The 25,617-nt window shown below is 35.4% G+C and overlaps 1 protein-coding gene across 8 annotated transcripts in view; it reads left to right on the top strand.

Moving 5' to 3' along the window:
- The window catches only part of VPS13B (vacuolar protein sorting 13 homolog B), a 465,257-nt gene that overhangs the window by 274,275 nt on the left and 165,365 nt on the right, over positions 1–25,617 (top strand). For all 8 annotated transcript variants that reach the window (XM_072034434.1, XM_038173544.2, XM_072034433.1 and 5 more), the window contains one exon: positions 24,898–25,101. In XM_072034434.1, the coding sequence (XP_071890535.1) occupies positions 24,898–25,101 (204 nt within the window). The remainder of the gene's footprint in view (positions 1–24,897; positions 25,102–25,617) is intronic.

Genomic DNA, 25,617 nt, shown 5'->3' with positions numbered 1-25,617 from the left:
CGCTGGTCTGTTTTTCAGATGTGGCAATATTTTTAACTACTTCATAGTGCTCTTCAATAGAAATTACAAACATCAAAATCTTTTCCCAGCAGTAAAACATTTACTGCCTAGAAAATGACAGCAAGTTTTACTTTTTGTCAAGACTAGGATTTTTAGGAGACCAATGAAATATTTTCAGTTTCTCTTCAGAACACTTAGACGTTGGAAGTCTTTTTCTTCATATTTCCATTTGGAGATGCTTAAAATATTGTATTTGCTTGTATGTTTACTTATAGTAAAACTACTATAATAGGGTCATTTTGTTTTGTTTTGTTTTTTAAATGAGTCCTGTATCTATTTTATTATTGAGCTCCTATGGAAGAAATCTTAAGCCTGGCACCAGCTGTTCTGGGTGTCAAGGCCTGATCCAACCCTCAGTGTGCCCACAGGCAAAAAAGATCTTCCTGATGTTTGTAAAGGATCTCCCTGCTTCTACCCTGCTCCTATCTAAGAAGACTCACATCTGATTTCTGCTTTGAGAGCTGCGAAAATCAAAGTAGGTTGCACTCTTCTCTCTGCAACTAGTAGTTCGTCAGCAAAATCCCCTGTCAAAAAATGGAATCTGCAAGTTCCAGCTAGAGTAAGGTAGTTTCTGTCAGGTAGGTGAACTGTGTAATGTTCCATGTATACACATCACAAGTCAGTGCATCAGCAATGGGAGGGATGCCATTTACCTCAAGGTCGATGAAGCTATGCCAGTTTACATTCTTGAGGCTGATACCTTTGCAGCTGTGGCTTTACCTGAAATGCAAACATTCTGTGCTGGCCAAACCAGAAGTCACTCAACTGCTTAAAGGTTCTGCTACTCTTTTGCATTATGTGTCTCAGGGTCTAATATATATAAATATCCTGGATTAGGTTTGTGCAGTGTATGTTTGGTTTTCAGAGTTTTATGATATGCTCCAGTCTTCCTTTAGAAACCAAGGCACTAACGGGGTAAGGTAGAAATAAGCACTGGGCCACAGGCGTCTCTCATCTGAATGTTGCTGATTTCTTTATGACCAGCCTCACAACATATGCTTTGTATGTCTTTTTCTGAGAAATGTCTGCCATTTTCAGAAATTTTCTCTAACTTCATTGAGCGTTCTCATTTCTCAGAAGATGTCAAAAGACTCAGTCTTATCTTTGTTCCTTTAATCATCCAATTATCCTAGCTTTAGTGTTTTTAAAACACATTGGGGCAGAGTGTCAAGTTACTTGCAGAATTTTATGAGACAATATTGAAGTTGGTAGTGGGTGGTCTTTTGTTTTTGGGAAGGGCATTACTATTTTGGTGTGTTTAAGCAAGACTCAACACTTTCTAGCAATATCAGTGAATATTTTTATCACAAAATAGTAAGGTTCCAGTTTGGGGTTGAAATGAATGCATTTTCTAATTACATATGCTTTGATTCGGAACATACTGTAGTTACAGACGCATGATTGAAGATACGTGTGCATTTTCTTAAGTGACTGTCACCGGTGTTTGACCAGTGACATTGAGTGGTGTTCACTTCGTCATTTGCCAGTTTTTCTTTGGAAAATCAGGTAACAAAATGCAAACATTTTTGGATTGTTAGGGTTGGCCACACAATCTATATTCAAAGGGAAAAAAAAAAAAAAAAAAAAAAGAAAAACAAAGATGGGATATTGGGATATTTTTAACACTTAGGCCTAGTGTTAGTATTCTGTTCTCCAAATACCAAATTTCATAAGTTAGGCAGTATTTGCCCTTTCTTAACCCATGGTACAAGATACTGGATATCAAAAATGTGTAACAGGAGAATTGTAGTGCTGATACAGAATGCTTAAAAGTTATATAGTTAAATGAAGAAGCTCACAATGTGTAACTCGTGACTTTTGGTGAAAGATTTCTTAGTAAATATCAACGGAGGTACAAGTAGTACAATACCCAGCTTAAGAGATGCTTAAACAAACCCTTACAGCAGCCTGTTGATTACTGAAGAATTAGCTGCTACAGCATTCTAATAATCCCAACATGTCATCTTCCCTCTTTTTCCAACCTCTCTTCTCCTCTAATTTACTACTGCTGCTTTTAATAGAATAAAAGAAAATAAATCATTGTCTGAACCACTGTCTTTACAGTGTTTCTGGAGTGGGGATTCAAACTTAATTTGCGGTGTCACTTTGGTTTAAACAGTCTTCTGTTTAGGTCTGAACTACAACCACATGCAATTAATGTCACTAGTTGTGTTTCATGAGAAAGAAGAATTTTTGTGTCTCTTTTAGAAACTGTTCTTTTAGGAAAGGCTGAGAAACTGTTTCATGGCTAATGGCTGAATAGAATTTCCAAATATCTTTTGAATTTGTCCCATTAAATTCATACAAGAAAAACTGGAAGTGCTCGTTTAGCATTAACAGAGTATCAGTGCATGAAAGGTAAATCTGGTATGGCTGCGGGTCATATTAAATGAAACCGGGCCTTGTGAGCTGAATGTCTCCATCTGTGTCTTAGGAAAAATAGTTTACTTGCTTGACTTGGAGAGGGAACTAAATAGAAAATGGAATGTTGGAAACATAATGTGCCCCAAAAGTTTGGACACAAATATTTTTTCAGGTGATTATTGCGAGTTAGAAAGAAATTTATTGACATAGTAACTTCAGTTTTCTTTTACCATATAAAAATTAGTCTAAAAATAACTATTTCCTCCAATTGAAAATGATCTAATTTTTTAGACCTATTAATAACTATAGCAGACAAAGATGTTGTATACCATAACAGTAAATACAGCACTCCAGAAAGAAGTACAGCTACACCGTATGGGTCACAGTGAGAAACAATTTCTCCTTTTTTTTTCCTCCTAAGTCCTAGGAGTTTGTGTTTTTTTAATGATTCATCGTGACTTTATGATTCTTAATCCCCAGCTAAGGTGTGTTTGTCTTCAACAAGCACAACCAGAATCAGGTGTTCTTGTCAAGGGACTGACTGTTCTGTGCAGCAGAGCCCAAAGGTCTTGTGATGGGGGCATGGGAGCGGAATAAAGGAGATTTTGGATGAGCATGCAGATGAGACAGCTGCCTAGCTTGGCAGAAGAGAGAGCAGAGCAGTGAATTAGAACTGTGGAGGAGTCATTTACTCAGAGCAAATGAAATTTCTGCTGAAACAGTGAAGGAGACAATTGTGTTTTTGTGGTTTTAACTATCTGATCATAATAAACTTAAGACTAGGGGGCTACTACACGGAGATGATTCAGCAGGTCACAGAAAGAAAAGATGATGTGGTCATTTCTTACCTTGTGTGATCATGCTGTGTTTGTTTTGCAATAACTTTTGAAATGGCCAATTTCAAGTACATTTTACAGAACAGAGAAAGTTCTGGCAGTTTTGGGGAGGAAGAGTGCTGAGATGAGAAAGCTCATTCACAAACCATTGTGGTGTTAGTAGCAACAGTTTGTTTGCTTTGCAGGACATCATTTAAAATTTATTTCTAGCAGTGAGCATTTCTCTAAAAACATATATGTAAGTGTGTGTGCATGTACTAAAAGTAGCTGTGTTGCTGATTCTGTTGAAGAAAAATCAAAGCAAAGCATAGAATTTATGAATGGTAAAAAGGGACTTCTCTAGTTCATCTAGTCCAACCCCTTCCTCAGTGCAATTTAGGCTGAGTAGCTCATGTCTTTCTCCAGACAAACGATAATCAATTCCCAAAAACAAACAAACAAACAAAAAAAGGCTTTTGATTGATATATATAAAGCAATTATGAGGGCACCAGACCAGAAGATCCTTTTCCATGCGTGGAGATGGCTGTGGTAAACAAAGCATCATCTCCTGGGGTAGCTCCAGAAGGCCACATTTCCTTCTTTGTGTGTCTTCATGTGTTTTCCCTTTGTCGTTTCCTCAGTTCTTTCTCTTTTAATAAAAGTGACTAATGTGGAATATCAGCGTGAATAAATTATAATGCTCTAAAGAAGTGGAACTAATCAAATGTGTCTGTAGTCATCTTAACCAGTTTTCTGCTCAATTATCTCACATTGTCTTTTGTCACCTTTTTAGATTACAATAATATTTTTCTGTATATACAAACAGTGCTTAGTGCAATCAGTGGAAAGCTAACATAAAAGGGACTGGGTTTTTAAAAAATCTATGCGTGTTGGGGGTTTATGACAGGGAATAACACTAGTTGTGCTAAGCTACCGTCAGGATTAGGGAGTATTAGTAAGAAAACTCCATCACAGGACCCAGCAATTCTGTTTCTCCAACTGATATAAAAGGAAATAAACCCACACTTAAATATAATATGAAGGAGCACTAAGTTGAAATTGAGATTGAATTTAGTTCTACTTCAGGATAAGGTCCCCATTATAACAAAGACTGTAAATCATCCCCAAGACGGTCTTTTTTTTTTTTTCAAGCTCTGACATGAACGACTAATTAATAGAATTGTAGGGAATATCCATGAACAGAGAGAGTGAAATAAATTTGAGGTAAAATATCATAGCGTCGCATTAACGGAGTTTGTTGAGACAAAGAAAGAAACGTCTGACAAAAAGGACAGAGACTGCAGACTGGTGGTGTTGGAGGCCTGGTTTATGAATTGCTGTGTAAGTGTTACTAAACCATCAAGTTTGGGCGATTTAGGTGAGTAGAATCATAAGCTTTCCTCAGCTTGGCCAATAAAGAATCTAATTGTTGTCCACACTCCGGATTCATCATTTTTGAGATCCAAGGATTTCATTCATGTCATACATCAAAGCTTAATAGTCCAGGTCTGAATGTTCCATGGTCATTTTCATGTGTAGATCTTTCATAGATCAAAGCATAAAGCAGTACTTGGACTGTTTTCAATTTGTGAATGTAAAATGGAAATTCTTTACTCCCTCCTTTCCCTCCCCCCAAATTACATGTGAAGAGTATAATCATGAAAAGATAGCTGTAAATTACTTAGCATTTTTCTTAAAACCTTTCATCAATACAAGTCTTTCTGTTGCAAATATATCTCATCTACTGCTTTTCATTTTTGTACCTCACTGTTTTCCACTGCTTCATAACTCAAACATTTACAAATAACAAAACAATCTTATTTCTCTTATATCTGCTATCTTTATTTCAAGGAACTTTATCTAGAACGTACCTATAGTATTGTTGAATCCCGTAATTGGTTAACAAAAGTCCTTTAGTGAAAAAAGCAGTGGTAAACAATTTTGTATGCCTGTGCTGATAGTGCTGGAGTGAGAGGAAGGAAAGAATGATGGAAGGAGTTTATGCAAGAAGTGCAGACACAGCCAGCAATCTGCGTGGAAATCTGTTTTTTCTTTCAAATGTGGTTTGGAAAATCAAATGCTTTTCAAAACTTTTCAGCAGCACCCACATCTATAAGCATCTTTTCTTCAGAAACATTTTTTGTTCAGTATTAAATTACTGTGGGACCATATTTACATTTGTAAAACCGTACCTTTAAATTATTGTTATAAAAAGCTTAGAATTTCTACAACTATAGTATGAACAATAAGGCTAATTCTTTGTTTTCCTTTTCAAACCAATTAACACTTCAAAAAAAATCTTCTGTTTTTGCATAAACATTTAGTATTCAGATAACTAAATGATTCCAGGAATACATGCCTAATCATTTCCATTTAAGAGTTGATTATTTTATAAAGGCTCTAATAAAACTTATTTTCCATTTTACTTCATTTTTTTTTAATACTTTATTGAAGTGTATTTGGTAGGCAAACAGGGCAGTAGCTAATGCCAACCTGAGCTTCTTTCCTTTTTTTTTTTTGCATAAATAAAGTGCATGCATAGATTTTGATGGAAATGTGAGCAGCTTATTAAAATGTGCATTTGTGTCATAAGGAATTAGGAAAAGTACAGTGCGTCTTGAACTTTTTATTGCAGTTTTTCTTTAATTTCAGAATTTTTCAAACAGCAGAGGTAATATATTAAAATAACTTTTAGAAAAAAAATCTCATTATTTCAAGGAGAGGTATTTCATGTATCACATAGAAACTGTGAAGCAGGGTTACACTAGCATCAAGTTCAGTTCTTTTCTTTCTGTACTAAGGCAATAAAAAATACTGTAACAGTGAATGTTTTAAATTTGCTCCTCTAACTTACCAACTTATCTTCTAAGTTTTTGAAATTTAGACGAGTATGATTTTATTGATCAATACACTTATTTGTTTTTTTTTTTAAGGCTTTTTTGATTAAGAGGCATTTACAGTATTACTTACAAAAAAATCAAAAATACTCTTTTATTTTGTGTTTAATAATCTTAGCTTTATTATTTATCAAATTGGGTTTTAAGTCAAATTATTCCCATTAGCTCTTAGGTTCTAAATACTGCTTTTTGCTACGGTAGCTGAACCCTAGCTGCTTGTTTTTTTATTTTGTTTTGTTTTGCATAAAGAGTTTAGGAAAGTCATCTTTCCTTTGCGTACATTTCCTGAACTTCTGTCTGGAGTTGTTTGGAAGTAACGTTTTCCTGCTTTACATTTGTCTCTTCTTCTATCTTTAGTGGAGGGGAAAAAAAGTCTACCTAGACCTTTCCCCCAGTAAAATATTCATATATATATGGATAGCATTACATGGAAACATCACTGCTAATTAACATTGGCATGTTTGAGGCTGTTGCAGCAGTTATTAATTTAAAACCCTCAGTGGAAACTAATTGTAAAATAACAGCTGGAACTGCCCGTTTAATTTCAAAAATGTAGCTTGTTAATTATCTAATACCAAGAGCTATTCAAAGCTTCATTTATAGTTGGAATTCAACTTTTTAAAATGTTCAGCTTTAACCATCAATCTTATTTTTATTTGAGATTTCTTCAACTGAGTGTTTTACTGGAACTGCAATAATACATATCTAATTTGGCTAAATACATATTTTAAAAATAATTTCTTTCCCTTATACTCTGATGGTTCAAAATAAAATACATGTCAAAATATGTAAAGGGTTCCTAAAACTTTTCTCCTGAATTTCATTGGGTTAATCACTGTGTTTTCAATACACAGACCCACTTTATATTTTCTCTTCCACTTAGTAGCACTGAATTTTTTCCTCTGATTCCTACAATGATTTTGAATTTCTTTGTGCAGTTCCTCATGGAAAACAAATTGAAACAAGCTTTATAGAAGCACTGCTATCAAAGAGCATGGCCATTATTATGTCATTTAAACATCCATTTGTTGTTAATCAGGGCAGCTGTTTCGTAAACCTTATTAAATATGTCAGGAAAATAAACTGTCAAGTAAATGTCAATAAAGAATCTATTCACACAACTAACCAATTCATTCAAACACAGCAAAGGTGAAATCCATTAAACTGCTGAAGTTATTTTTTGAAGTCTCCTAGTAACTCTCATGCAATGTATACATTAAAAAAAAAAAGAAAAGGTTTTAAGATTAAAAATAGCACTCCCCCCATTATTTATTGTTACTTTCATTTCCGCTTTACTAACTTCATATATCAGTGTTATCTGCAAAGTTTTTCCTTGTTTTCAGTTGAGTACACTGCTCCTGGTTTGGCTGAGGTATCTGCACAAATGTCTTCTTCGCCCTAGCAGCATCCCAGCCCTTCATGGGGAGTGGGGAGGGGGAATGAAGTTAATTTCATGGAGGTTCACAGAGATTTGCTTGTCTGTGACAGAAAGTGCAGACCCAGAGGCTGGCAGCGATTTCTTCAAAGATCTCTCAAATTCCTTCAGGTTTGACCTAGAAGATCATGGGAACTTCCGTTTTTGGAGAAACTCCTATGTGGAGATACGGTGAGGAGCATCACCATAAGCTTGGGCCCCTCGTGCAGGTGCTTGTTGGTTAGCAGTGCAGTGCTATACAGTGGTATCCCAAGCCTTGTGTGCCACTTCCAGGTCAATGACTGACCAGCGATGACTGCACACGCATTTCGGCAGGCAAATAAGATTGTGATTACCTCATCTTCCATGTACAGGCCTTGTTTTGGCTGTTTGCCTCACTCCCTTTGCTAGTTGGTGAAGGAGTTGCTGCAGTAGAGTGAAGATCTCAGTGCCCCAGCCAACTGCATTAAGTTTTTGTGGTAAAGCTTTTGAGTTTACTGTGTGATTATGATTGTTTCATTATTTAGGTATAGCTCATTCTCACTAATAACTGTGTATAATTTTGAGTTAAAGTGGGAAAGGCTTCCAGACTGCGAGTTCAGATTGTGAAATTCTCAGGTCAGCCAGTTGGGCTGTGAACTTGGGAGAAAGGCATGAGAGAAAAAGAGTCTGCAAAGTGTTCAATATCATATTTTATGTAATTTTCATAGTGTCTACTCCCTTTCTGTGACTATTTAAGAAAGCTACCATCACTGGACAGTAGATCAGACATAAATAGCAGTTGTAAAGCACAACTTCCTCAAGGACATTGTTTTCTCTGTTGTGCCAGTGCACCACACTTTGTTCCGTAACAAGGTTTCTCAGCTGTAGGTGATCTTAACTATTGCAAAGTTGACACTAAATTCAAGAGACACAGCAACCTGAACTCAGTTTCCTTGGTCTTCTGATATTTCTCACTGTTTCAAATACTGTTTTAACAAAGTTACATAGCATTTGCTGTAGCACGTATGGAGCTTTCCATGTGAAATTGCTATAACTTCAGTTTAGAAATCTGTAATATATTTATGGTGTTTGAGTGGGGGAGAGATTATGATTTCCTTTGTATGTACTTCTTTGAGGTGCTGTATAAAGTCATGTTTTTTTCCATTTCCTGACAAAAAAGCTGCAATTCTGCTGTGATGAAGCCTATTATAGCAAAGCCAATCAAAATAAAATCAAAGAATTGTTTGAATTACAGTTAGTTTTAAACCATTTAAACTTCTCATTATATTCTGTTACCATTTTACAAACTGAATTGCTCATTATTTTGAACTACTTGCCTTGCTATTTCCTAATCTTTAAATGTTTGTTATGTATATTTTTATGCTTATTTTTTTATTTTTTATTTTTTTAATTGAGACCTTAGGTTTCTTGCAATTCTTGTGTTCTGCTACCAAGGAAGAGTCATTTCTTCTCCTTCTTCTTTCATAATGTTTTTGCACATTTTAAATTAACCCCTTAGAAGTCTTATGTCTTTGTTTCTCCTCAAAAAGTACTAAAACACACCTCCTTTGCTGAAATCTCGTTGTATAACTATTTACTCCCATTTGAAAATATGGGAAGAACTATAAGTTTGAAAAATATGAATTCTTGATTCAACACAGATAGAAGACTGGATACTGCCTGAGTTTCTTTGCAGAAGCCCATAGTAGAGTGGATGTATCGTTGACTTTTAATATTATTTTAGCCATGATCTTGGAATCATAGAATGGCTCGGGTTGGAAGGGACCTTAAGGATCATTTAGTTCCAACCCCTCTTCCATGGGCAGGGACTCAAAGCACAACTTTGGACAAAGTCTTCTTTGGACAATGAGTTTTGTGCCCACCTAGGCTGCAGATCTTAATTCAAGCTCTTCTAAGACATGCTCCTCTTTGCAGCTCTGTGGTGTTACTGGTTGTGCTTGTGTGTAGAGAGCTGGCTGAGGGAGCTAAATGAGCTCAAAATGTTTTGGAGGCATCGGGCATTTGTTTTTCTTTCAGTCAGGTCATTCCCCTGAACCCATTTATTGCATAATCACACAAGGATTAGCCCTGGCAAAAGAGTAGGATTGCAGCAGCCTGGGCTTGCAGCAGCTTAATCCACCAACATGCTCATGCCTTTTGAAACACGGCACAGATTCTGACACCATGAACTAGGAATTTTAATAAAATTCTCAGATTGAGCATTGGCATTATTAAACATACTGTAACAGTTTTAAAAGGTAAACAAAAAAGGCACAGAGACAAAGAAAAAGGACATGAAATAGCATTTAAAAATCCCAGGATACCTTTCGCAGTGTAGATAGTCAGCAACTTGAATGCAATGAAAAATTTTGCAGATAAGCTGTAAAACTGAAAAATAAAAGGAAATCTGAAAAGTAGAGTTATTTATGTGAGTTGTGTTGTATGTTTTATGTCATAAAGCAACATTATTGCAGTTTTTACATTTCTTTCCTTCTTTCAAGTTACCTCCCTTTAATCTTTCTGTTTCTCTAACCTTCAGTTTTAGTATTTTGCCTGTTACTATAAAATACTGGGAAGTAAGAGAAAGAAGTGTCTGGTTTTCCATTAGTGTGGGAAAAAATAAGTAGTTGATCCTTAGGAATTAATGCCATTTTAAGAGATGGAGTAGTCCACCTATACAGGTTACTTATGTTCAGTAAAGTTCATTTACTTAATGCAAACTCCTTGCTTTCTTCCCTGCGTTTCCTTTGCTGATTCTTAAAATAAAATAAAATAATTATGTGACCACTTCTAGTTTACTTTTTCTGTCTTATATAGTGAAAATTAACATCCAAAGGTCATGGCTGTGGTAAATAATTTATTCTAAAATAATTCAGGAAATCTTTTTAAAACTTATTATATTACAATTTTCTTCTCAGTTGTTTGTGAGTAATTATAATTTCCATCACATTTGGTTCAACAACTGTTTTGTTTGTTGAAAAGTATTTTCCAGCAATATATAAAGCAGACTTTTTTCTTTGTAGTATTTTTAATTATGACAGGATCTCAAGTTAAATATAATGCAAGCTCTGTGCTTCTGTTACTGGGAAAACCATATCCCATTTGTAATGAGACATTTGTTAACTTCTGTATACAGATTGCGGTTCATTCCATAGATATTTGTGGGTTCTCTGATGTCCCTCACAGGGTTTTTATCTATGACAAATTCATACCACAGTTCTTAAACTACTTTTTGGATAGGAGATCTTTTCTTTTGAAAAACAGTTTGCTCAAGTCTTTTCCATTTAATGTTTTTAAGTACTTTGGTTTTTGAATATTTAACAAAAAAGATTCTCAGAAATATATGAACTAATTATATATTAAGTTCAGGAAAGATGTTTGAACATGGGACTCGATTCAAAGCTCCCATGGCAAAATTAAAGCCTAATTGCAGTTATCGTAAAGAACTCAAATTGTATCATTTAAGTGAGTATGATTCTCAGCCCTTACTGACTTTCCAAGAGAGCTGAGTGCTCAACAACCCTAAGCATAGACAAAAGTCATGCTTAGTTGCTATTAAACCTGATTATGATGCAGTTAAATACAGATTTAAAAGTAATATACAGTAATATACAGCATTTCAGAGGCTATTCTTTGTGTGTGTGTGTCCTTAAAGACATAAATCCATTAGTTTTTTTTTGTTGTTGTTTTTGTTCATTTGTGGGTTTTTTGTTTGTTTGTTTTTGAGGACTGGTTCATATATTCTTATGGGGTCTGTTAGTTGTAGGACACAAAGATAAATCTATCATTCTTCAGCCTCTCAAAACATTTTTCATGCCCTCTGGTGCTTTTGGTAGTTGTTGGGTTTTTTGTTTGTTTCTTGTCCCTGTGAGAAGGCAACAGCTAACGCTGGTATGTTAATGGCTAACACAAGTGTAGGTTGAGCGTAATAAAATACAGGGATAGTGTCAGGCATCTCCATTGAGTTCAATGTCAGTGATTGACATAAATCACAGATACTCCCTTCTTCTGACATGATAGTCTGATGGTTTTTCTCCAGCAAGTAAAATAGAAACAGGTTCAGAGGTGATATGAGTAGGACATAGGAATATACATACAGAGATATACCGTGTCTTTGCAAGATAGAAACAGAATGGATTTAAACTTTTCCTGATAACCAAAGGTATTTCACTACTGAATAGTATTATTTGATCTTTGTATGTGACAGTTTTTCAAAGAACAAGAAGAAACAGAAACACATTAGCAAATCTAGCTGCAAAATTTGCTGTTCCCCAAATGGGCACTCAAGTGAGCGGGGCATTTGTTTGTGTGTATGTCTGCATCTATGTAATATCCTTGCAGTATTTTATATTTCTTTTAGCTCCAGGCGGAAAGTAAAACACTGAATTTTCTTCATAGCCACCATCGTTTGTATGTTTTGGGTGCCTCGTTGAGTTTCTTGAACTACCTGACAATAGAATCATAGTCCTTGTGGTCGATACTGTAAATATACAGGAATTTTTCTAGTAGATGAGGATTAGTCTTGCCTGACATCGCACTGTAAGTGGAGCTTACGTAAAACCTCTGTTCAAAAACATCTTTGACAGCTTCGTGTATATGCTGTAGGCTTTAATAGGCTTCAACTGATTTACTGTGAAGGTTTTCTATTTAATGATTAAAAAAGCAATGGTGTATTCTGTGGCTTCCTATGGTGGGGTGTAGACTTCTAAGAATGTATTGTGTCCTGCTGCCAAAAGCTGCCTCAGCAACAGTTTTATCATTAATAAGAATATTGTTGAGTTTAGGCTTCGGCTGTTTTTGTCATGTCCTTTACCTGTCCCCACGATTCTTTATGATTTTTGTATATTTTATACTTCTGTACTAACAATGAGTTTTGAGGTCAGTTTCCTACCGGATTCCACTTGTTCTGTTTTTCACCTTCTAAAGGTGAAATATGTTTAAAAACCTGTTTAAATATGTTTAAAAATATGTTTAAAACACATTTTAATACATTTATTAAATATATTGCTAAATATATTTAACATACATTAATATATTAAACTCAAAATATGTTTAAAAACTTTTACATAAATACCCCTTTTAAGACAGTGTGGTCTTTGAGTTCCTAAAAGCTTATATTTAGGAACTTCAGTTTGTTGGTATCACAGTTAAGGATTTCCAGTAGTATGCTATCAAAACAAAAGCTATCCATTTATTTTCTGTCACAGAAGAAACAAAAATCTAGTCACTTCAATCTTAGATAACTGCTTGTAAATTTAAGTTGCAGTAATTCGGTTAATAATATGAAAGATTTAGTGGTTTTACAATTGACCGAAGGAATGGAACTCAAAACGTGTTGCTTATATTCATAGCTTTGTTACAGGTTTTAAGCCTGTGTAAATTCTGTGTATCAGAATTTCATTTGTAAACTGACTTTTCAGGGAGATCTCTCTTGGAGCTCTGCTGCATCCTTCCACATCTTTTGAACATTTCACTAAATTAATTAAAAATGTTTGGAAAAAGAGAGAGAGAGAGAGGGAGGGAGTCCCTTTCCGTGATGGTTTGGTTGGGCTTTTTAAGAAAGTCTTCCTAGATCTCCATGGAATTTTATACTTCTTGTCAAACGTTGTTAATACGTTAAAACTTTATTTGGTGGTAATATGTCAAGGAGAATATGCTTGACTTTTAGGTGTGATTCAGTTAGTCGTGCTATGAGAAAGATTAGAAATGATCTTGTAAAGAGGAAATGAGTTCACTAGTAGCAACATAATTAAAAGCTTTACCTTAAGTCCCTAAAAGAACTGATGAAATACCTTCAATAGGTATATCATAATCTCCAAAGTCAAAATATAGTATAGTGAAGCACTCTTTTCCTCTCCTGCAGTCTTCCCTTAAAGCCAGAGAAAAATCGGAAAATGATTGTGGGGAGGTGGTTTCACAATGGAGATGACTGTTCAAAAGCTTTTTCTGAGAGGAAAAAAAATCCATCATAATGTCATAGGAATCCTGGAAGTTCTCGGGACTACATTTTTCTGGTTCTCAAGGATTTGAGAAGAATCCTATAAATATCCAATACAGAAAAATACAAGAGCAGGGAGCACAAGGGCACTCTGTATTTTATGTTCAAGCAGAATTCTCTGAACAGAGAAAGGAGAAAACTTAACAGGTAATTTGTGTTTTGTCCTGTGTTTTGATAACACCGTCTTGATTGTTCAAGTCCCAGCATTCTATGAAAAGAAGATAGGAGAAACAGCAGTTCAGAAAATTACCTTTCAGACTCTTCGTTCCTGTAAGAATTAAAATGAGCATGCTTGCCTTTAAGCAAGCTGGGATGCTAGTTAGCAATTCATCAATACTAAATTTGCTCTAGAAAGAACAAAACATTTGCTCTAGACATGGAACAAAAAATCATTTATTTTATAATTGAGGTCTTGCCTATAGGTTAGCTTCTGTCTGAGTAGCAAGAGTTTCTGCCCACAGGCATGTGAACTCAAGGCTGTAATTCTCTCTTACAGTGAACTTACTTACAGTGGTAGAATTTTACAGGCACTGATGATTTCACATTAACTTCTCTAACTGAGGATTTATTCATTACATACATGTAGGACATAACTGAAGAAAAGAAGTAAAATTGAACTTAAATCACAAAGGGAAAAGGTCAGACTTAGAGGTACAAATACCCAGGAAGAAAACTTAGGAAAATCAATTTCAGAGGGTAAAACATCTTTGAGAAAGAAGAAGGACTAGGAAGAGTGGGAGTACACCAAATTCCTTGCCTGAAAACACAATATCGTAGATGCAGTTATTATGCAGGGATTCGTCATGTCTAAAGAGGAGACTGTGGTAATTACAAAAGGAAACTGGCATTCACAGGTTTATCAATATCATGAGAAACCAGTAAATTTTGCAACCTAAATTAGAAGCAGGAAGAGAGTGAATGTTTAAAAAAAAACAGTGTATTGCTATGAAAAAAAAAAATCAACTTTAAAGCAAATTCGATTTTCTCAAGTCAGGTAATTGTGTTTTCAACAGGAAATGTATAAGCTTCCTAATTGGGTTATCAGCCAGTCACTTGCCCCTGTTTTGCTGCTTAGGTGATTTTTACTTCCTTTTCTAAAGCTGTCTCAACATCTCTTAATTTTCCCCATTCCACTACACAAACATGTCAGTGGTCTGAGCTTGCCCGTGTTCATGTTTCCATACAGTCCCAGTCTTGGTACATTCTTGAGACAACTCAAGTCTTATATATTATGTTAGTGAATCTAGATAAATTTCAATTTCAAGCACAAATACAGGCTAGATAAAGAATGGATCAAAAGCAGCCCTAAGGAGAAGGACCTGGGGGTGTTGGTTGATGAGAAGCTTAACATGAGCTGGCAATGTGTGTTTGCAGCCCAGAAAGCCAGCCATATCCTGGGCTGCATAAAAAACAGCATGGCCAGCAGGACGAGGGAGGTGATTATCCTCCCTCGTTCTGGGCACTGGGCCAGGTTGCCCAGAGAAGCTGTGGATGCCCCATCCCTGGAGGTGCTCAAGGCCAGGCTGGATGGGGCTTTGGGCAACCTGGGCTGGTGACAGGGACATGGCAGGGAGGTGGAACTGAATGGGCTTTAAGGTCCTTTCCAACAACAACAACAAAAACGTACATTTTTATGCATTGGTAATGGACTGAAATAATGGAGTAAATACTGAGATCATATTATATATTATCACATTTCACAATATTTATTGAATTGCAGAAGTAAACGCAAGAACAGTTCAGAACCATCTAGTTTCGATAGACTAGCAGTGGTTAGCTGGCTGCAGTTTCATAACCTGTGAGCTGGGGGAGGTCTGGCTGAACCTACGTGTTTTACTATCTTCAAGTAGTTTTTTGTCCAAAATTACTTTAAATAAAATGAATCCCCGCATTTCCTCTGAATTCCAAATTTTCTAATGAGATCCAAATGCATCCTGTGGATAAGTTGATATATGAGAATATTCAATAAAAAGTAGCATGTCTTAGTCATGTCATTATAGCCTTAAAAGACACAAAAAGTGAAGATATAACTACTCCCATATAGCTCATAATGTTTACAAAATATGCCATTCTTCATTTTATCAGAGAATGATTCATGCGGGAAGATCAGATTTGTATAGATGGCTCTAAGAGTTTCTTCTGGTATCAAACTGATTAGCAGAAGTTTGAAGCTGTGTTGACTCTCTACTCGTAATGTTTTGTTTTCTTTCCATATACATATGATAAATCTTTGGAAATATAAAATATATGTCATGCAATATATCTTCTGTTTCCATAGGATTATGAATAATTTCTGCCTTTTACAGTCTAAGAATCACTGACAAGCAATTCAGAAAATTTATACCTTTCTTTTTCTTTCCTTTTTTTTTCCTCTCAAAGCATTCTTAGTAGTAAACTATCCCTCAATCTATCTTGAATTTGTACTGAATATGGAAATGCTAATAACTATAGTTTAAGGGGGTGTAAAGGAAGACAGTACTGTTTTAAATGTTAAAGGTAATATATTTCATATTGATTATGGGATGGGTCTTCTACTAGGACAGTTTCCTAACAACACTTAAATCACAGAATCATAGAATAGCCCAAGTTGGAAGGGATCCATAAGGATCATCAAGTCTAACTCAATGACAAAGGCATTGTAAGGACTACAGGAAAGGAGTATTTTTTTAAGTATAATTTTTAAGAAAGACGAGTGTTTCATCTTTTTCAGCATAAAATGACTTTAAAACAGTAGTTTGGTCTATTACTGGTATCACACTATTATTGAGGTATTTTACAATATAATATTCAGTATTTTTTAAACGTTTACAACTTGCCAATATGAATGCAATGATTCTGCAAAAAGGAAAAAAAACAAGTGGCATTTGGGAGATTAATATATGTCAAAGTTAAATGTGAATTATGTCTTGGAAAGTTAAGCAGTTAAATATTTGCAATTTAGTGTGGTTTCATGTTGTACTATCTATGCTGCATCCATATATTACCGTTATTATGGTAATATAAATTTATCATTATATTTAAATGTTAAATATTAATTATTATTATTAAATATTAGTATTAAGTATTATTTTATTAAATATTTATTATTATTTAATTCTGAAATTGTTATTATATTTATTATACTGAGAATATGGATAGGTAGATGCTGTTTAGTATAAATGAAAAAAATGGTATTTATTTCTAATGTTCAGTAATACTTGTACAGAATTTGACTTATGTATAGGTATGAGTTCGATATACAGTATTTCAAAAAGAAATCCCGTCCCATGTCAGTTTATCAAGCAAACTATGGACAGTATGTCTTCTAGATTGTACCATCATACCCAACTATACTGCACCACTTGAAGATATACTGTGCATAAAATATGAAAACTGTGTTTGGTGAAACTCAACATTTCCAGGCCAATATTTAGAACAACTGAGAAGACTGAGGTATTGTATCAGTAAACTAGGTGAAATGGTCAACTAAACCAAAGTAAAATACAGGATGAAAGCAGTGACAGAATAACAAGATTGTTTACCTTAGCTATATGGTAAACCAAGCAGACATGAAATATTTGAGAAATCAAGACTAAAGATCCTCTTACAGCCAAACAGCATTAAGTTTTGAGGTAAAATTATTTCTACCATGAATCAAAAAGCATAAAAGTGTTTGGGTTACATTGTATTTTGACTTCTTTTAGCTAACATACCTACCCCAGACTTCCACTTACACTCTTCACGCTCAGTCCTCACTGACTCTATTTAGAGAAACTCTATTCCACTTGTTTTTCGTAGAAACATTTGGCATCCAAAAATACCATACAGAGCCTCCTTTGGAATTGTGCATACTTATCATTTATACAGTCTGTCAACTGTATATTTATACTATGCTCCCTGAATTTGGGTGAATGCTTAAGAAATATAATGAGATTCCTCAAACTGTCTAAACATTAAACAGTATAAAAATGAAAAACTGATCTTTAAAAGTTCAGACTTGCTCAGGCTGTTATTTTTGCTGAGGAATTTAAACAATAAAGTTACAAAAGTCATTAAACCAGATGACATCTAAATGCACAGCTGCAAACTTTAGCTTTGTTTCGTTTCATGCTTTTTTTTTTTTTTTCCCTGACAGGCTGAAATTACTTTGTAGTTTACCATACCATACCTTATCATCATAGGATCATTCATTCTGTGGTCCAGATACAAGTCTAGAAGACAACTGCACTGCAAAAGTTCGTCAGCTTATTTGCAGGAAATGACTGTACCAGAGCCCTTGGAGCATGGGGCTGCTTCGAAATGTCTGGTCACCTCACAGGATATGTAGAGCATTTCCTGCCTGTAGGACTAGTGGAAGGAAGCACCAGGCCAAAATGTTTGATGTGTGATCTACTCTAATTCCTTTCATGTGTTCAGTGGCTTTTATATGATCAGTGTACAGCTACCAGTCCTTGGTATAGTCCAGTTCACTAAATTCTGACCTTCCTAAATGGATAGCAAATAGATTTATAGTAGCACCCACCTGGAACCACCACTGTAACTAGTGGGTGTGGAGGGATGCTGTTATTTTTTCCTCTGAATATGTACCCGCTGGTGTTCAAACTAAAAATATTTAAGTTACATAAATAACATCTTATTAAAAATCAGCAGTACTTAATTTAAAAATATTTTTATACATTTGTGTTCATATAACACTGTATCTCGAAATGATTTATATGCAATTAATCATCTTCACAATGTGATTTTGGCAGTATGTTCACAATATATATGAGTAAACTGGTGGCTGAAGATGTTAATTTTGTTGCTTAGAGTTACACAATAAGCTTAGGGAGGGTAGAAATGAAACTTGCCTCTCTTATTTTCCTTTGGCGTGTTCTAGCCTTGAAGAGAAGGGGATGTGGCCAGCACAAAGGCCTGTCCCAGCAGCCTCCCATGTCCCTGGCCTCCTTGTGCACAATGTCTGGCACCTGGCAGACTTAGCTCTTCTGCACATTCATGCACCCAGTTAGGTTTGTCACCTCTGCTGTAGCCAAAAGAGCATCTTCTAGTCTGTTGGGGAGGGTATCAGTCACATGTGCAAAATAGCGCAAAACATTAAATTCAGTTCTTCAGATTTCTTCTTCTGTCTGTTCAAAACAATATTTCTTTTCTTTTGCGTTATGGTAGCTCAATGAAAATCAGTCTTTTTAAAAATGATTTAGGGTGAAAGTAAATATCTGCACAATTCAGTAGGTAGTAGTTGATAAAACTGGTTAAGTTAAGGCCACAAAGTTAGCTAGAAGAAAAGTGATTGCTATTTCAAAAGCATCTCTGAGCAGGATTAAGAACTGAGATTTTTATCTGTATTGTTGTCTGTGTTTATACTTACAAAGCTTACAAATTAATTGTAAGGGAAAACCTGTCTGCTCCAGCTTGGCAAGAAAAAAGCTGTGCTGAAAACTTTCAGTGAAAAGTAAATGGCATATTTTGGTAAGATTCCTGGAAGAAAAAAAAAATAGCTTTATTATTACTACCTTCTGTAGAAGAGTTTTTTCTGAACAAGTGGGAAAGTCTGGAAGCTGTGAGAGGGGATAAGTCTGTGTTTGTATGTATCCTATTTACATTTGTTTCAAACATGACTGTTTAATAGCAGTTGGAAATATTTAAGAGACACAATAGTGTTGTGATAGGACGATGGCATTGCAGAAGATCACGACCATCTTCCCTTAATGTCATTCAGTTTGCAGGGAACTTGGACATTATTAGTAGAAGATTCTGCACTTGAAGCTCAGCTGTCCTGAAATAGCAGTAAATCAAGCTCCTTTTCAAAGCTTTTTTTTCTATACATGTATCTAACACCACGTCCATATGTATTCCAGGCTCTGAGGAGACAAACAGACACACAATGACACTCAGCTAAACCTTAGTACTCTTTTATTAGTTGGTCTGTTGGATGGTTGTGGGTCTGGATGATCTGTCCTGGAGATCCAGTTGTCTTTTATTGTTTTCCCCAGGCGCTCTGACATTCATAGTTTGAATAATGCCTTAGTACATGCTTGTGCACAGCAGAATCTTTTATTATTATTATTATTTATTGTTATGATGATTTGAAAGCACTGAGTACCATAATTGCTGTAATTTGTGTATCCTTGAGTTCCTAAAGTACTTTATAACTACTTGGTGTCTCATCCTCCTCTTTTGCTGTTTTACACTTTTACGCTTTCTCTCTTGGCCATGATATTCATCTGTAGGTATGCATAAAGCAAAAGGAACCAAGCTGCATAAGAAACACAAGTCAAACATTTAAGAAGCATTATATAAAACAGAGGAAAATTATACAGGTTGTACTTTTGACTATTGCTTGACTGTATCAATTGTTTGAAACTGCCTAGCACAATCACAAGAAGTTTTTGTATATATTTCAATCACTGCTGGTCTTCTCTTTTCAGCATGCTAATTGCACAAGTAATCCACCTCTTAAATTGAATTATGTCTATGCAAAAAAGCTGTAAACACTGCAAACCATTATATAGTTATAAGTATGACCATTGATGACTACAAAAACTATTCAGTTGGAATTCAATTAATAACTTATTCCTTAGCTTTTAGTAATGTGATGGATTTGTCTACTATGTAAATGTTTAGAAGCGCTCAGTCATTTGATTTTGCTTATGGAGCTAGCATTGGTGTTTTCTTTTACAAGGTCCTCCAAAGCTGAAGCTAAATCCAGGTACTTTAACCAGTTTGACTTACAAGACACCCACTGTGTAGTGTACTTCTGCAGGGAATGATGATGTATCTGGCTGTACAGAGCACAAGACTAATGAGCTAATAAGGGAGAATGTAATTTTTGTTGTTATGAAGCAGATGCCTGCAAAGATTAATTAATGTTACAATGAAAAGTGAACAAGATAACATCACTTGGTAATTGGTAAAGCATCCAAGAGAGAGGAGTCTTACTGTATTGAGTTTGTATTTAATCATTACAGTGCAGAGATAAGAATCATATAAAAGTTAGTGTTTACTATTCATTTGCTAAAATGATGATCTGGATAAAGAATTTGATGGTATCCAATGCAGAGTGTGCTGCCAGCAAGCGTTGAGATGGTGCAGTAGTTGAGTTCTTCTGGGGCTGAGCTGAAGAGGGGAGAGGTAGCGTCTGCTAGCAAAGCCAGCTGTATGTGGCATAGCACTGAGAAAAAAACAGCAGAAGTGGTGAGAAATGGGGTATACTGTGGCAGCATTTGAGTCTGCTCTACTGACGTGGATTAAACAGTTTCCATCATAAAACATTGTATCTGTTAAGCCACAAATGAGTCTCTGAAGGGACAGATGGCGGAGTGGGGAAGAAAAGCTGAGGCTTTTCCATTAGGAAAGATACAGAGCTCAGGCTATATGGCAAACAACATACCCAGGATTACATACAGGATTTTAGAAATTTGTCAGGACTGACTCTTCTTGCCTAAGGATGTCTCCTCCTCCTTTCCTGTAATAAGAGAATTTTCTTAGCTACAACTTTTATGTAATTTTAGCATTAGAGCCCTGATCCCATCTTCCTTCTGCCTCCTGTTCTCTCCTGTGTCCTGTGTGTCTTGCCTTGTCTTTTCTTCACCTTCTTCTTTGGGTCTTTCTGACAAATATGTCTTCTAATCTCTCCAAATTTAATCAAATCATTGTCTTCAATCACCAACTGCTATGATACAGGGTTCCTTTCATTCATGCTCTAAGATGATGTCTATGTAGCACATGTTCTGCAGTGGTAGGAAAGTTATTTTTTTTTCTCCCAGTGACTCAAGCTTTAGCTTCTTTGTGGCAATGGCATCCACTTGCTATAAGAAAAGGATAGAGAGGGAAAAAAAATTGTCTTTTTTCAGAAAGCTGGTTCCTGCCTTGAGTTTTACTAATAAAAGCTCAGCATTTCAGGAGGCTAATATTGTCATCATAGATGCCCTACACTACTACACTATTTACCACACTACTACACTTTCTTCTTTCTGCCCTTAACATCATGCCCTGTAGCATCTCACTCTAAATGGGGCCGTCGCCCATTGCTTCCCCAAGAAACAGTTCTTTCAGATTCCCCCTATTTGGTATCACACTTCCAGTGGCCTTGTTGGGGAGAATAAGTTAAGAAATTACGTTGAACAGAGTGGGAAAAATGCAGTTATGGAGCATGAGGTCAACTATAATATTGCTGTGATTTCAACACTATTTCAGCCAATTCTTGTTCATAGATCATGGGATTTCCTACTCATTTAGACTCAAACTGTGTAAGCAGAAGAGAAGATAGTCCTTTTGCGTAGCCTCTGTATCCAGGTCCAACTTTCACCCCTATAAAGTAGAGGGTGTTTTTTTGATCCCAGCGTGTTGTCCGTTTCCTTTGGAATTAGAATAGGAAGCATCTTTTACCATCAGGGCAGAGCCTTTAATTTGAATGGATCGCTTTCTCATCTCTGTACCTGGGAGGGGAAATGAGTGCACACAGAGATCTACTAAGTGCTGAAAGAAATTAACTGTTATGTGTGAAGTCTATGGTTATTTCTTGATTGTTACATAATGTATAGACTTACAATGCTTTTTTTCCTGCCTTGTTTAGCTTTTTGTAGGTCTCAGATGAGTTATAAGTGGATAGATTTAACTTCTTTATAGTGGGTCTCAGAATTATGCCTATTCAGCAGCATGAAGTAACTGGTTCAACATGAGCTGTTTCTTATATAAACATACAAAAAGCCTGACCCAGACTAAATCAATTTGAAAAGAAAAACATTAAAGCTGTGTTTCCTGTTATATGCTTATGGTCTTCTTTGTTTGCTTATGATCTTACTGTATTATTGACCAACTGTTGTAGTCTATACCACCTGCTGAAAGGTTCAGATGGAATAGTGAGGTTGTTTTCAGAAGGGTGAAGCAATTAAAATCATTACTCCTACAGTACATTTCAGCTAGTAAATTATCTTTTATGGTAGGGCTAGAGAAGTCTTGAATCTCAGCTTACTCTTTTTCCCTGATTTTATTTTCTGAAAGGGTTTTGAAAGCTACAGAATGAAAAAGGCTACAGACCTTATGCATAATGTATGTGTTTAAGATCAGGCCAGTTTTGCTTCATTTTAACCTATTCTCATCCTTCTAGAAGGTATATACCTAATAAAACAGGGGCCTTACTTATAAAAATGGTTTGTAAAGAAAACCACAAATAAGTGGTCATGTAAATGTGTCTATGTACATATTTGGAGAAAAAGCTATATTTTGATCCTTGATGAAGCTGGTAAGTTGTACTTCTGAAAGCAATAATCAGTCTAGTCAAAACGTAAAAAAAGACAAATCCATTATGTTAATATTATACTAGCCATGAAATGTACTAGTACCCTATGTCTAAATAGTAGCTTTGTGTATTTTGCTGCATGGCAGTGTGTGTGTGTCAAAGAGTGATTTCATTGTTTTTGTAATTAAGTTATTTTTGAGGGGAAGAAAACCATTGTCACAATGTGGAGTTTCATATTGCCGCACACAGACAAATATTGCTCTAGGAATTAAGTTCACCACATCATGGTTGTGCTGAACAAGCCTAAGGAATATAGTGCTAGGTACAGTTTAATGCAAGCTCTCGAGCTGCTCATAAAAGAACGAATGACAAAATTTCTTTACTGTTAAGTAGCGGAGAGAATGATTCATTATGCAGGTGAAATGATCATATTCTGTATTTTGTATACTTAAACAGGTTTCATAAAATATGTAAGTTGGTACTTTAATTTCAGTAGTATTTCACAAAACATATATTCCAATATTTACTTCCATTAAACAAGGTGTGTAAATAGACACTAGGCCAAACTATAATCCACAGTTTATAAATAAATAAATAAGACTACATACATGTTGAGGAAGTAATGCCTAGAAAGAATAATAAAAGGCACAGTTGTTTTGGATAGATCTCTCTATGTGAAAATTTGACAAACGCATTCCGAAGTTTTAAGAAACCACATTTGATTTTGAAATATCACTACTGACATAACAGATTTTCAGTGCATTTCAGATAAGCATTTCAGAAAGTTATAGGACTACTGAATGGTGCCATCACACTGCCTCAGCAGGTGTCACTTGGGTAAAAACTGCTGGCTTTCCTGACATTTGCGTGCCCCTGTGGGTAGATAATTAATTCATTATCTTAATCATTAGCATATTTCATCAGTGACAATGGCATTGGTAGCAGCAGTTTCAGCTGTGTTTGGGTTTGGGCAGCATTGAGTCTGCACTTTGAAATATGGTGCGTACCAATAGCTATAGGTTGCATTAGTGCATGTATCACAGATTGCAGTGTGCTGCTTTTAATCCTTCAAATCAAACTTCAACTCAGTAATGTATGAAATCATGAAAAATAGACTATAATTTGATGTGAGCATAGATTCAAAGCGAAATGAACAAGATCATATCCTTGTGCATTTTCCTAGCTTGTTTAAAAAAAAAAAAAAGTGGTAAGTTCAATTGTGCTTTTTTATTGTATTACTAAATGAGCATTGTGGATAAAGTTATGTTGTTCACCATGTAGAAAGGGCAAGTTCAGTTCTTGGAAGATTTCCTAGCTCTCATTAGCAAAAGGCAAATTATAGAAGATGACTCCTCGCATACCGGTTACTAGTAAGAACAAATGGTCTTCACAGCACCCATTCATCTAAAATCTCTTTGTTTTGTTGAAGCTTGATGTGACTGTTCTCCAAGCTCAGCTGCAAGTATAAATATTCTTCCAATGCAGTAGAGTTTGGCAGAGTCCACAAGTAATGTGGTTCACTCAAAAATGCTTTTTTTCTTTCTTGTCAGAAGAATTTTAATAACACAACACTGTACTGAAAATCTGTGTTAAAAAGATTTTCTTCATCTTAGAATGTTCTTTTCAATTTTTATTCTTTCAGGTAAGATTGAACAATTATCTCACAGTAAAGTTGTTCACAATAGCGATATGTAGCTGTTCTTTTTGAAGACTAAAATAACGCATCCTTTATCTATTCAGAAGATGCTTTCCTGCATTTCCCATAGGGCTGCTCATATGAACCTGATTCAAAGTCCACTGAAGTCAATGGATTGATCTCAATGGATTGATGACTTTGATGGACCTGCCTAAACTTTGAAATATACTTATTTACGTATTCCTCATTCAAACGCGTAAGAGAGAGGCATCTGGGTGCTTTTGAAGATCTGGACCTAAAGTAATGCTTAGATGTAATCAAGAGTAGCAAAACACATACCTGAGTTTTCTTATTTTTGTATCTTAATTGCCTTACTAAGCAAAACTTGTTCAATGCAAATTTTAGTCTGATTTGTGCTATGTTAGTGATTGCTTTCTTCATTGCAATTTGTTCTGAAGTGCTTTTTTTTTTTTTTTTTTTTTTTTTTTTTTTTTTTTTTTTGTATTACAGAAGAGCACTGAATCTAGGAATACTTCGAGACCCTGGGTCAGAAGTTGAAGACAGACAATATCAAATAGATCTTCAATCTATAAACATTGGTACTGCTCATTGGAATCAGTTGAAACCAGAGAAGGAAAATGGAAAAGGAGGGGTTTTGCCAGAGACTGAAAGAAATTCTCAAAATCCAGCACTTGAATGGAACATGGCCAGTAGGTAGGAACTTTTTTTTTTTTTTAACTCTCTTCTGAAGTTACATAGCACAAACATTACAGATACCATTTGCAGTATATCTGAATCAACTAACTCTGCATTGTTTTTTTGCATGGCAAGCACAATTTGTACGGAGTTTTGGAATATGCATTTGAAGGGAATATCACTATTAATTGCTGCACTGCAGTTATTGTCTAGTTATTGTGTCTTTTTTTCCATTATAAGCTCTTTTCTGAGTGGCTTATTGTTATGTCCATAAAAATAACTCCAGGGCTGAGACATGACATCCAGCTTCTCAGTCTACAAGCAACAGGAGGTTTTGTTTTTGTTTTTAACTTCTTTTGTTTGTATTATTACAAAGCTTGAGTAAAACCAGCTTAGTCATTTTTAAGTTAGAGGAGGGTAAAGTAGAACATTTCCTATTGGTTCTGAAGTGTTTTTTGTGCTTCTGTAACTAAAACCAGACAAATTTTTAGAATGAGATATTTAAACTGAGTCTTCCTTGTTGTATACTGTGTG

Source organism: Anas platyrhynchos, chromosome 2, assembly GCF_047663525.1.
Source record: "Anas platyrhynchos isolate ZD024472 breed Pekin duck chromosome 2, IASCAAS_PekinDuck_T2T, whole genome shotgun sequence".
Lineage (NCBI taxonomy): Eukaryota > Metazoa > Chordata > Aves > Anseriformes > Anatidae > Anas > Anas platyrhynchos.
Note: the sequence above shows the minus strand (reverse complement) of the source record. Positions and strands in the feature narration are given on the sequence as shown.